At 39.2% G+C, this 11,644-nt stretch overlaps 2 protein-coding genes across 3 annotated transcripts; both read left to right on the top strand.

Annotated features, from left to right (window-relative positions):
- Nucleotides 1-751: 751 nt before the first annotated feature.
- Nucleotides 752-1,013, top strand: LOC142368752 (C-C motif chemokine 18-like; the record flags this gene model as incomplete). The annotated part of the gene is made up of 2 exons (XM_075450931.1): nucleotides 752-837; nucleotides 926-1,013. Coding segments are annotated over 2 exons (174 nt in total), but the record flags the coding sequence as incomplete, so codon positions are not given.
- A 1,649-nt stretch (nucleotides 1,014-2,662) lies between these two features.
- On the top strand, nucleotides 2,663-10,917 carry LOC142368882 (uncharacterized). Of its 2 annotated transcripts, XM_075451084.1 has the most exons (12): nucleotides 2,663-2,730; nucleotides 3,458-3,733; nucleotides 4,050-4,173; nucleotides 4,935-5,006; nucleotides 5,270-5,574; nucleotides 5,656-5,767; nucleotides 6,092-6,207; nucleotides 6,293-6,407; nucleotides 7,542-7,604; nucleotides 9,266-9,357; nucleotides 9,574-9,679; nucleotides 9,849-10,917. In XM_075451084.1, exons 1-12 carry the CDS (start codon nucleotides 2,670-2,672, stop codon nucleotides 9,940-9,942), a joined length of 1,536 nt encoding a protein of 511 aa, XP_075307199.1. In that variant the 5' UTR covers nucleotides 2,663-2,669; the 3' UTR covers nucleotides 9,943-10,917. The 2 variants fall into 2 exon arrangements, 1 of the variants encoding a protein (XP_075307199.1); XR_012767445.1 differs by lacking the exons at nucleotides 6,293-6,407; nucleotides 9,574-9,679; nucleotides 9,849-10,917 and having other exon boundaries at nucleotides 9,266-9,285.
- The last annotated feature ends 727 nt before the right edge of the window (nucleotides 10,918-11,644 follow it).

The raw sequence follows: 11,644 nt of genomic DNA, 5'->3' as shown, positions 1-11,644 counted from the left end.
TTGAATTGATCCCAAACACAGCAGCAAATCCACAACTGAACGACTGAAAAAGGAAAAAAAATCAAGGTGTTGCAATGGTCCAGTCAAAGTCCAGACCTCAACCTGATTGAAATGCTGTGGTGGGGCCTTAAGAGAGCTGTGCATAAACAGATGGTGCGAATCTTAATGAACTGAAGCAACACTGCACAGAAGAGAGGACCAAAATTCCCCCACGATGATGTGAGACACTGATAACCTCATGCAGAGAAGAAGCACTTTCTCTATTGCCTCTAGGGCAGCGCCATTTGAGAATGCTTACATTAATGTTCATATTTGTTCATCAAGCCAGACAAAATATCAGCAGCTTCTCAGGTGAATGAAATCACAATAATCACAATATAACCATCAATTAGAGATTTCTCCATTGTGATAATACGGACTAGAACTGAAATTAGAGAAGCCTCTTAAAATTTAAAACTGTGGCAGAGCTGCTGAACTGTACTTTGATAGATATCACAGGTGCTGTGTAAATGTACCTATGGTGTATTTTTGTTCTCATGCAGCTGGTGTCATTGGAGTAACTAATTTATATCCTGAGCAAGCCTGTGGGGACACTCAAGACTACATTAATCAGTCTGTACCTGTCAGTATTGCTATTCTGTGCATTGGCGAGCAAAACTGGAGACACGTGCTACAGTCTTAATCCCCAAAAGTCTGGTCACTGTGTAAAATGTGAATAAAAGCAGAATGCTAACAAACCAATACTTTATGCTGTTTGGCATTATCTAACATCAGAATACCACGATCACACATTGCAGATTACTCAATAACTTATGGGTGTCCTATCAAGGCTGTTGTGTAAGTAAAAGAAAAAACAGTATGAGTGTTTTTATTGTAAAGGAATGTTTACAGCTAACAGTGTAAAATCTTATTTTCTCATTAATAGGCTGACCACCAGAAGAGGAATGAAAATATGTGTTCACCCAGATGATAAATGGGTCCGAGGTATCATTTCAGAGTTGTCTCCTTCATGAAATTATAAAAGCTAAAAATAAAGAAAAAAAAGTCTGTTTGAAAGAATGTCTCCCTCGGCCTCATATTTTCAGATCAGCAAGTTTTCACAAACTAAAATGGTCATATAGGTTGTTTGTTCATTCCCTTCAATAGCACTCATGATGACATGCTGTTATGACGACAATAAAGAGCCAATAAAGATCATTTTTATTTATATAGCGCCAAATACAACAAATGTCATCTCAAGACACTTAAATAATAATAATAAACACTTGGCATAAGGTACTGTATATGTGACTTATATTGGCATTTCCACAACAACTTCATCATTCGTAAGCGTTTAATTTAAAGTAAGACTTGAGAATTTGCCAATTTACCTGAAACAACCTTGCCGGTCAGTGGCTTCCTGACTCTTCTTTGGGGCCCCAGGATCCAGATCCGAGGGGGGCGAGGTTGTTTCAGGCCTGGCTCCAGCAGGGTGCCCAGTTTCCCTTTTCCGGGTGAGGTGACTTTTATACTCTGGTGCCGCTCCATCGAGGTCTTTAAAGAATCCTTCATGTACAGTATCTCCAGAAGGACAATGTTGCGATTGAATAAACTTTGAGTTTTTGTAAAATTCCGCTGTGTTTTTCCTCCTGTATTGGGATTGTATTGCAAATAATGTGAACAGACAACTTTATAGACTTGTGTGGCTTATTATGTGATTTATGTTGACATCGTTAGAAAATAGCTCTCACCCGATAAGCTCTAAACATTTGAAAACCCTGTAATTCACATCTGTGATTAGGTAACATGTTAATAAAATTTTTTTTTTTTTTGACAATGTTAAATGACTCAGCTGTCGATATTATCAAAAGGACACGCTAACAGGATATGTAAGTTTTAGATTTAAGAGTTTAAAATGTTACGTAAGCCCCAAATGCCCCTAATCCTCCTAAAAAGTCTTTATTTCTCTTTTTTTATGGATCAAGTCTTATGATTATAAATGGTGAGAGCGATGAATTGTGTTCACTGTTGCATTTGGTTGTTGTACAAACTTAAAGCAGAAAAGTGTTTCATAATAAGTTTAGCTCAGACAAATTGTAAGGTTTAATAAACGGACACAGAAATTGATATCAAGAATGAAGTCTTTCCTTTATGATTGTGATTGGTTTAATATGGACTTTTCCTTGAAATGGTACAGTATTTATGAGCTCCACAACTGAAAGGCTGACATGAGGAAAATAAGTCCTCCTTTGTCCATCATCAGGCCAGTGCATTTAATTAATTCTGTAAGTATGAGTGTGAATACCGGCCTGAAACAATGAGCCATGGAACCTAACAGTGTTGAATGTCTCTATTTTAAATGAACCAGTCCTTTAAGACAGAGAAATATGAGATGGCCTCATTTAGCTATCTTTAAAAAACAGCATTCGCTTTGTTTGTGTAACTGATAGTTTGTCTTGAAACCCCCAAGGTTCGTCGAAGCAAAATGTAAATCATTCATCACCGAACTTTCAATAGAATCATCTGACAAATCATAGAAGTTGTAACAGAACATTTTGTTGCCTAGTCTTCAGCTATAACTTCCTTCCTTCTTTGCTGCTGAATCAGATTATGAGCTTCCTAAAAAGTTAAGAGCTGCATATCATCTGAGTGAAACTCAGAACTCGACACCAGTTGGATCCGATTCCACGATGGTCTTCATCGCCAGCAGACTGCTTTTTGTGACTCTTCTGCTCCAAGCAACTAAAGAGAGTGAGTTCAATGACTGATTTCTTTATAGACTACATTGCACAATTTTCTTTTCTTTTACTCAGAACAAGGCTGTTTTTGCATCACTGTCCTCATCACAAATGAAAAGAAGTCTTAACATTCGAGAAATTTTGTCGCTATGATTCAATATTATCGGCACAAAATGCATTTATGATATGAATACGATTGCTAGAAACACCAAATTGTTTTATTCTTAAATGGACATGGATATGCAGTCACGTTTTCATTCTTTTATTTTGTTTTCATTCATTTGAATGTATATTTGTTTATGGAAAGAAGCTTTAAATGTCTTTTGCTTAAAAATTAAACCAGTCGACCGATAAGTAATCCAATGTAGAAATGTATGTCACGATCAATGTGAATTCTGAAGGTTTTTTTTTAGGTGAAATTACTGTGGGCTTATGGGAAGTTAGATAACTGCTTTCACCAAAGGCCACTGACTTACAATTTTGCTAGGCAGCAAGAGTTTGACTGTTAGTCTTTCAAACACTTCAACATAACCTATATGGAACTGCTTTTATGCTCTTGAAAATATTTCAGTCATTCATCCCAACTTCAAACAGTTGAGCTTGTGTGAATTTTAGGTCATTAAAGCAGGGCTATTGATGCAAATACAAAGTACACGTGTAGCCAAAAGAAGAGCCCGCTACCGATCTAGTGTATTTATTCTGCTGCTTTATCATTCATGGTGCGCTTCTACTCCTCACAGGCACAGAGTCGAGGGAACACACAACACCTCGACCTGACACTTCCATGCATCATAGGGAGTTCTGTCTGCGTATTCCAGATGACTCTCATTGGACCAGCTCTGAACCTGGTACACAGCTGCCCACAAAGTCAAACCGCCCAACCGAACAGCCGACTGAACCAACCAATCAGGGATCCTCACCACTCAATCTGATTCCCCAATTACCCAAACCGGAAAGACCAGACCAGGAAAATTATAATCCAGTGGTACCCAAGATAGCCCCTTCTCCTGTTCATGGTCAGAGTGAGCCTTTTTCGTATCATATGCTCAAGTTCTATAGTGCAAATTTACATATGGCAGATGCAATACTTTCAGTAAAATTATTCGTTATTTGTGAGAAATTGTTTGCTTTGCACTGATTTGATCATTCTAATCTTATTTTCAGACTTTTACAAGTATTGTAATATCTACCTTGTAATACTTTCATAGTTCATATAGCTGTGTCTTTAAATGAAAGTCAAACTAGTAATAATTCGTACAACACTTTGCCAATCTTTGAGAGCACTAATGAGTATCTTTGTAAACATATGATTCTTTTTTCATTGAATATCAGGTGAACGATTTCACGGATGCCGCTGCAAAAATAAGAATAAGATGAAGCTGCCCACTGAGACCTCTGAAGTCATTCGTCAGTCAAAATTGTACCCAAGTAAAACATGCGCTTCATTTGAATATATGTAAGTGCCAGAATAACTGGATCAGTATGCCAGAATAACTGGATCACATTGTTGCCACTTTAGTTTATAGACTATTTTTGATAACTGTGGCAGTTAATGTAAAATTGCAAAACCTCAATCCAATTTTTAAAAAATTAATCCAAATTAGTGCCGCTTCTGCTTGTAAAAATGCACTAAATGGGGGCTTGTCCAGGATCTGACCAACATACACAAAAATCTTAGGTAAAACTCATGTACAACTGGTAATATAGTAGAAGAAGTATTTGTTCTGAGCAAAAACAAACCTGGATCAGGAAAAATCAACTGTAGTAGACACTCAGAAGGGGAAAATGCAAAGAGCTCTTCCTCAACAATTACTTTAATCTCAGGCGAGACATAACATTGGGGAACGTGCCGGTTATTCACATGCATTGACTGTTTGTCCGCTCAGACAGGAAACAGCTGGTGAGTCACATCAAATTAATCTTTACCCAGTCAGATGCACATTATAAAGTTATTTCCTGTCCCCAAAATGAACGACAAGTCTTTTTTGAAACAGATAAAAACCACCTCGAGCGAGCAAACAAACATTTTTACGGTTTACAAAAAAATGACAATGATAATGTAAGTATAATGTAGAACCTTAACATTATAGCATATATCCATTTCAGGTACCACATCATATAACATAGAAGTATAATGACTGAGATAACATTTAGTTCATTTTCAAGTAAACAGGATCAGATGAACGAATTGTAAACACTTTAACCTCTATTTTTCAGTGAATTTTTGGCAGATGGCAGGGAAGTTTGTGTGCCTCCATTCAACTCCATGCCATCCCTTGAGGACATTCTGTAAGTATGCACGATACTTGGTACAGAATATATGGTAGCTTTAGATTGCAGCAGTTGTATTCAGAACATTTTCAGAACATAATGATCCAAGCTGCTGCAGTGTAATAGTAGTCTGAGAGTAACTATATGTTGTAGATCAACAATCAAATATCTGATGTGCAATCCATTTCCTGGCTTATAGGAAAAAACATTTACAAACTCTGAGTGAAAATTTCCCCTAAGTTGATTTGCTGATAAGAATGTATGACTCAACACACCCACAGCTCCTGGTTCAAACTTGGAGCCAAACCTGTCACAGGGCCAAAGGGCTCACCTGGACTGCCAATAGGCTCAGCAGGGTCAAAGGGCCCAGCAGGGTCGAAGGTTGAGTCCCTGCTGGAACTGCCAGGGGGCCAAGCTCGACCACCAAAGGACTCAGGTACAAAGGGCTCAGTTGGACTGCCAGGGGGCCAAGCTGGAGATCAGAACCCAACCACAGTATTACCCAAGATCACTCAGCTTGCGCCCCCTCCGTTCACATTAAAGGAGCAACTAGATGAACTAAATTCTGATTCCATCACCGACGAAGGTGAGTTTTTCCATCGTCCATTTAACATGATAACAGAATTGTGCCGGATTTTGTGGATCATGGTCTCTTGTGGATTTACAGGTCTTTGCAAAACCTGCGATTTACTCATGATAAACTTGAATGACGTTGACCCAAAGGCAGTGGAGTCCCTGGATGTGAACATTCAATCCTACTCTTGTCCTCCCCTAATTTAGTAAGGCTCCTGCGAACACTATTTTGATTGTATTTGTTTTATTTATTCACTTAAAAAAACACCTATCTGGACTGCCAAAATATTGAAATTGTACTTTATTTAACAGCAGAAAAATTGGTAGTGTTTACCTCGCGTGGGACCAACACAGCTGATACAATGGTATCACACTGCATTGCATAAAGAATGAAAACTGACGAGAGCTAGCATTTTGTTTTGTGTACAATGTCTCGTGGACATTTCTTAACACAGTAATTCACATAGCTGTGGTATCATTTCAGAAAGAAAAGGAGTGATTGATTTGCTTTTCTTTCCATTTCCTCACAGCATCTACCAGAAAGACAAAAGGAAGTTCTGTTCAAACCTGTCTCTCGGCAGAGTGCTTCAGAAACTGGAAATCCTCGAGCATCGAGAGGACAGTGAAGACGCCGCTCGGAAAGCCAGTAAGAATGTTTTTTTTTTCAAAGTCAACCTCCTGAAAATAAAATTTATAATATATATATATATATATATTTTCTCTCCCCCAAGTTGTTGATGGCTGTCGCTGTAAAGAGAGAGAAAAGAGATATCCTTCTGAAACCTCCCGTGTCAAAAAAATTAGTATTTGGCCCCCCAGTGAAAAATGCAGTTCAACTGAATTCATGTAAGTGCTATTTGACTGTCCGAGATGATATACTTATAAAATTTTACAAATTGAAGCCCTAAATGTGTTCACAGGACACCACTTATGACTGCATTTGATAACCCATACTGACTTAGTGAAAACACATTCATGAAATGTTGCTTAGTTCTTATTAATCAAAAGCTGTAATCTCCCTTAAAATTGTTCAGACCTTAAATTCAGTACTTTACAGGCACCCTTTTAATGGACATTAGGATTTTGGTCCTCTTGGGTGGGTCTTTCTACTAGTTTGGCCCATGGATCTCGCTCTTCGAAGCAGGTCCCGTCAAATTCCATGTGGAGGTCCCTCCACACACGTGATGTGGGGCTTAAGTCTGGGCTTTGGCTGGACCGTTCAACAGCACTCAGACTTAACTTTTAGCCACTCCAGTGTTGTCTTAGCTCTTTGCATTAGTTCATTGTCAAGCTAAAATGTGAACTGTGCCTAAGGTCTCAGCTCATATGCGATCTGGAGCAGGTTTTCTTCTTTGAACTCCCAGAGTTAATATAGCTGGCAGTTCTGCCTAGTCACCCTGGCCCTGAATCTGAGAATCCCTCCCAGGATGAGGCTGCTGCTGACGTTAACAGGCGATAAGCAGTGTTCTCCACAAATAGCTCGATTTTACCGACCAGTTTTACTGACAAGCGTATATATATTTTTCCTTATGCTATTAGGGTTCATTTGAAAACTGTGCGGCAAGATGGCCCATCTTTCCATGTCTACGGATAGTTCCTGAGCTCTGTGGCTCGGCTTTCGTTCCGACATAAAATGTGAGCTGAAGGATCCTGCACACAGAAACGTCTCCCAATCTGAACCATGTCTAAACCCTTTAGTATGACACGACAAGACTCCATTTTAGGTCTAAACTAATTTTAAGCATCCTTACAGTTTGACCAAAAGTTGGAGTGCCACAGAAAACGGACTGAACATTTTTGCAAATGAGAGATTTCAATTTAGAAAAAAAAGCCGTTTTCATCACCTGAAAAATGTGCTTGCAACACAGTGACGTGTGCAAATGGTGGTCTGCAGTAAATTTCTCCGAACTCAAAGTTTTTTTTATTATTATTAAACTTGAGGAAACTGAAATGCAATCTAATCTAACTCTTGTTTTCCAGTGTGACACTAGAGGGCGGCAGGGAGGTGTGTACGACTGCATTCAACCCTCCTGAAGTACAAATGTAAGATTGAAAAAAGGAGACCTGATGTGTGATGGGTATTTTAGACAGAAAGCAACTAGAGTTGAAAGGAGACATTTTGGTCATACAGGCAAAAGAGTCTATTTTTCTTCTTCCATACCTACGCTGCATAATGCATATCTACAGCAGGCTGCCACCTGGAGACCTGTCTCTCTGACAGAGCTCTTCTCTCTCTTTGATATAGAGACAAAGATCTCCAGTAAGAATGTTAACTTCCTTACTACTGATGCTGCTTAGGCTGAAATATCTCTGAGTAAATCAGGACACTAAGTTCCTACGGAAGGAGGACTCATTGGGTTTTAATGGGTTAATAAGATAGTCATCAAAGTCACAGTTTGTTTCAGCGTCCATCTGTTTTTCAGAACACCGTCAGTACGTTTTTATGCATAATACCTTATGCAATGAATAAAATGATGAATAAAAAAATTTAAAAAATAATTACTATTTGTATTCTTCTTCATATCACAGTCAGTGGGGTTACATGGCACTGAAAGGATTGGATTATTGGCTAAATTACAATAAGACTGAGTTGCTCCTTATTTGAGCAAGGGTAATTATCCTTGGATAATTATTATAACTTGGATGAGTGATTAAGTTCATGAAGACACCTTAATCTGACAAGAAATTGGATCAGATCGGATTACTCGTTATTTGTGAGAAAGTCAAATTAAACGTGCTTGTAGACGGTGAAGCACGTGGTGATAGACTTTGCGTTCTGCGCATGCTCGAGATTTCTTCCCGGGGTCGTGAACCAAAAGTCGGAAGAGACGATATTTCTGTTGCTGTCGCCGCCGTCGGAAAGAAACAAACAACGCGATGGAGAATGTGTCGTTGTGCATCGCGTTTTTGCAATAAGCAGCTCATCACAGACGAAATATAGAAGGACGTAGCTTCATCTTACTCTTCGTTCGCCATTTTCTCGAATGCCTGAGTTTCCTGTTGTTGTTGTCGGTGGTGAAGCGGTCAACCGGAAGTGGCTCTACTTGCAATAGTTGAAATGGGTACTGCGCCACCTATCGTATCGGAGTATGACATGCTTTGTGCCTCTGATCCGATTCATTCTACGCCATATATCCAAGGATAATTACCCTTAATCAAATAAGGAGCAACTCAGTCTTATTGTAATTTGGCCAATAATCTGCTATGTAACCCCACTGAGTCAGTGGTTACGTGATAATATAAAAAGTGAATTGCTTCAGACCATGCCTCAATCTTTTCTTTTGTGCAGTTTGCACACACATAAGATAGATAGATAGATAGATAGATAGATAGATAGATAGATAGATAGATAGATAGATAGATAGATAGATAGATAAATACTTTATTCATCCCAGTTTGGGAAATTATTGAAGCATTGCTTATTGGATTAAAGTTCTGTGGAGACTATAGGGAGACTGTTTGTGGAATAGTTTGCATTCTAGGGAAAACTTTAACGTTGTGGATTAGGAAAAGAAATCATCCCTGTCTTGTTACTGTTGAGAAAGTATTCCACTGACGCAAATAGCAGCTGTTGAGATTGGGAGATTTGAAAAGGAATCCCAACAGTGGAAAAAAGGCTCCCGTGAAAAAAGAGATCTGTCAATACTGGTTGCATGTGGTCTCTTCTGCTGTTAAAACTAATACACTCTCCACTATCTTTACAGGTCTTATGATGAAAGCCTAGAAAAAAAATTGTTGGTTGAACTCCTCTTTTCAAATGCAGGTCTTCAGCCAGACTCTGTCTTACAACCTCCAGGTATCTTAAATGCTTTCCATGTCTTGTTGTTTTGTGCTTTGTTGACATCGTTGAAAGTTAATCAGTTGTCATCTTGTGAAAGCTGCAAGACTGTAATTGACCTGTAAATAAGACGACCCTAAATATAGGGCTATGAGCTCATGAAAGCTTGTTTGGTTTCAAAATGCCAGCCATTTCAGGTCAACATAAGAAATCAACATAAGGTTTATTTTACAGCCTTGAGGTGTGTCTGTCGCCCCCCATCAAGCTGGAATAACATAGAAACAAAGGATGTAGAATCCATCAACGTGGAGTTGTCACCTGGCTGTGCCCGCTTCATTTAGTAAGATTTCTGCATTCAAAAATGGACATGCAGTGAAAGAGATTGATTCATGCTTCTTTGAAACCTTTTCAACATTAAGGATCAGGAACTTCTCATTGATAATCATTAATAAACATTGTGTTGTACGTACTTCATACTAACTGCAGGCTATATGGCTTTTTCCTTACAGTGTCACCCTGAAAGATAAAACCGAATTTTGTATCGACTCCTTCCAGCCGAGGTTCCAGGATCTGCTGCTGAAGCAGCACGTGCAAGATGAATGAGGAAGAAGCATCAGGCCGATGAGATTCAAGCTCTTCAGCCCAATTATGCTGGAACACAAGTGACAAGCAACCTCCTGCTTTCCCTTGTTCAGTAACGCATTTTTTGTAGACTGATCTGTCGTCATCGCTTGTTTTTTTCTATGTGTTTCAGCAAACAATAAAAATGGATTTTCATGGATTTTTTTTAAGCATAAATTGTAGCTTGATAACTGACGTGTACCAGTGAGCAGTACGCAAATACTACATAAGAGAACTTCTCTTGGCAAAGGTAGTTTGATGGATCAGGCATGAGGGATGTTTAATTACTATAAAAAGAAAGGAACAAGTTGTTACATATTTAACTTTCCAAATAAGAAAAACAGTTCAGTTATTAGATCATTTGTACATCAACCCAAACAACAACAAGGGTTTTACTTTTGATGGGTTTTAGTACCTTTTGGGAATGACCGTGATGACACAGTGCTATAGAGCTCCATCTGTAGGGATCCATCTGTAAATCCACACTCTTGATTAATAAACAGACTCGTGTATTCATCACACACACACGTATAATATGAAATACGTGCACACAAATTTGAATTTTTTTTATTTTTCATTTTTATTCATTGTTATTATTATGTTCATTTTACATTGGTTTGAATGCTGCACTGCTGGGATGATTTTTTTGATTCCGTCTTGAGTTTTAGCTATCAGTTCGTGTCTGTGCTGTTTCCTGCCACCATCCCTGGATGCCCTCAGCTGCCCTTCTTCTTTCACACCTTCTTTCCACTTGTTGCTCATTATGATTACTCACTTGCACCCACACTAGTATATGTGTCCCTTGGTTTTCACTCTCCCCTGCCATATCACTGTTGTCCTTCTTTTGGTTTCTCTGTTGGTCAGTAGGTTTGCCAGTTCAGCCTTCCTTTGCTCTGTCAGAGTTTTGTTCGTAGTAAATCATTGCTGCCTCGGCAGCACCTTTGGCTTCTTTTTCATAAAGCAGATATTTACCATCACGGCTTGTCTTCGCCTCCTTCCTCTGGTGGTCATGTGATTGGGTCCTCTTCCCCATCTTTTCGTATTCCCAATGAATCGTGACAAAGAGATGTCTGGGCTGTGGGGTGGGGATAAAACAGAAAGAAAGGAGGAATTTTAAGCCGTTTCCTCCGTTGATTAATATGATGAGATCACGAGTGAACAGTGGATGAGTTTGGAGCCCTCGTGACGACACAGCAGGATTATTGGGAATGCAGAATTATGTGAGACATGGTTGCTGGAACATATTCCAGCACACCCTACACAGCTTTCAGGGTGTACGGTCCAGGCAGTAATGGGGATTCAGACATAGTTGCAAAAGTAAAAAGAGGACAGATTACAGTGCTTTATAACCACGGATGTGTATTTCTTGACATATCACTCTGTATCTGCACCCCCCTCTCTTCATCCCAGAGTTCTCATGAACATAACTTTTAGCTGCGAGTTTCCCTAAATCCCTAAAGAGAGAGAATGCGCCCGTATTACCTGTTAACACTGCATGTGATGTCATCAGCCCAGTTGTTGCAAGGATACTTAAAGCAATACAATGTAACTTCTCAAAAACCCATTATGGAGCTCCCCCTACAGGCTTGGAGGTAATGTACGGTTACACTGTCGTGAATACAACACCCTTTCGCTTTCACGTTTCACGTTTGTTGACGAACCGGCGAGGAGTCAGAAGGTGCAA

Source organism: Odontesthes bonariensis, chromosome 19 (assembly GCF_027942865.1).
Source record: "Odontesthes bonariensis isolate fOdoBon6 chromosome 19, fOdoBon6.hap1, whole genome shotgun sequence".
NCBI classification, from domain to species: domain Eukaryota; kingdom Metazoa; phylum Chordata; class Actinopteri; order Atheriniformes; family Atherinopsidae; genus Odontesthes; species Odontesthes bonariensis.
Note: the sequence above shows the minus strand (reverse complement) of the source record. Positions and strands in the feature narration are given on the sequence as shown.

Bases quoted from the DNA above. Each gene is read 5' to 3' on its own strand.
- LOC142368882 (XM_075451084.1), top strand. From the start codon at position 2,670: ATGGTCTTCATCGCCAGCAGACTGCTTTTTGTGACTCTTCTGCTCCAA. The intron at 3,734-4,049 runs GTCAGAGTGAGC...ATTGAATATCAG, and splicing joins AGCCCCTTCTCCTGTTCATG to GTGAACGATTTCACGGATGC. The intron at 4,174-4,934 runs GTAAGTGCCAGA...TCTATTTTTCAG, and splicing joins TGCGCTTCATTTGAATATAT to TGAATTTTTGGCAGATGGCA.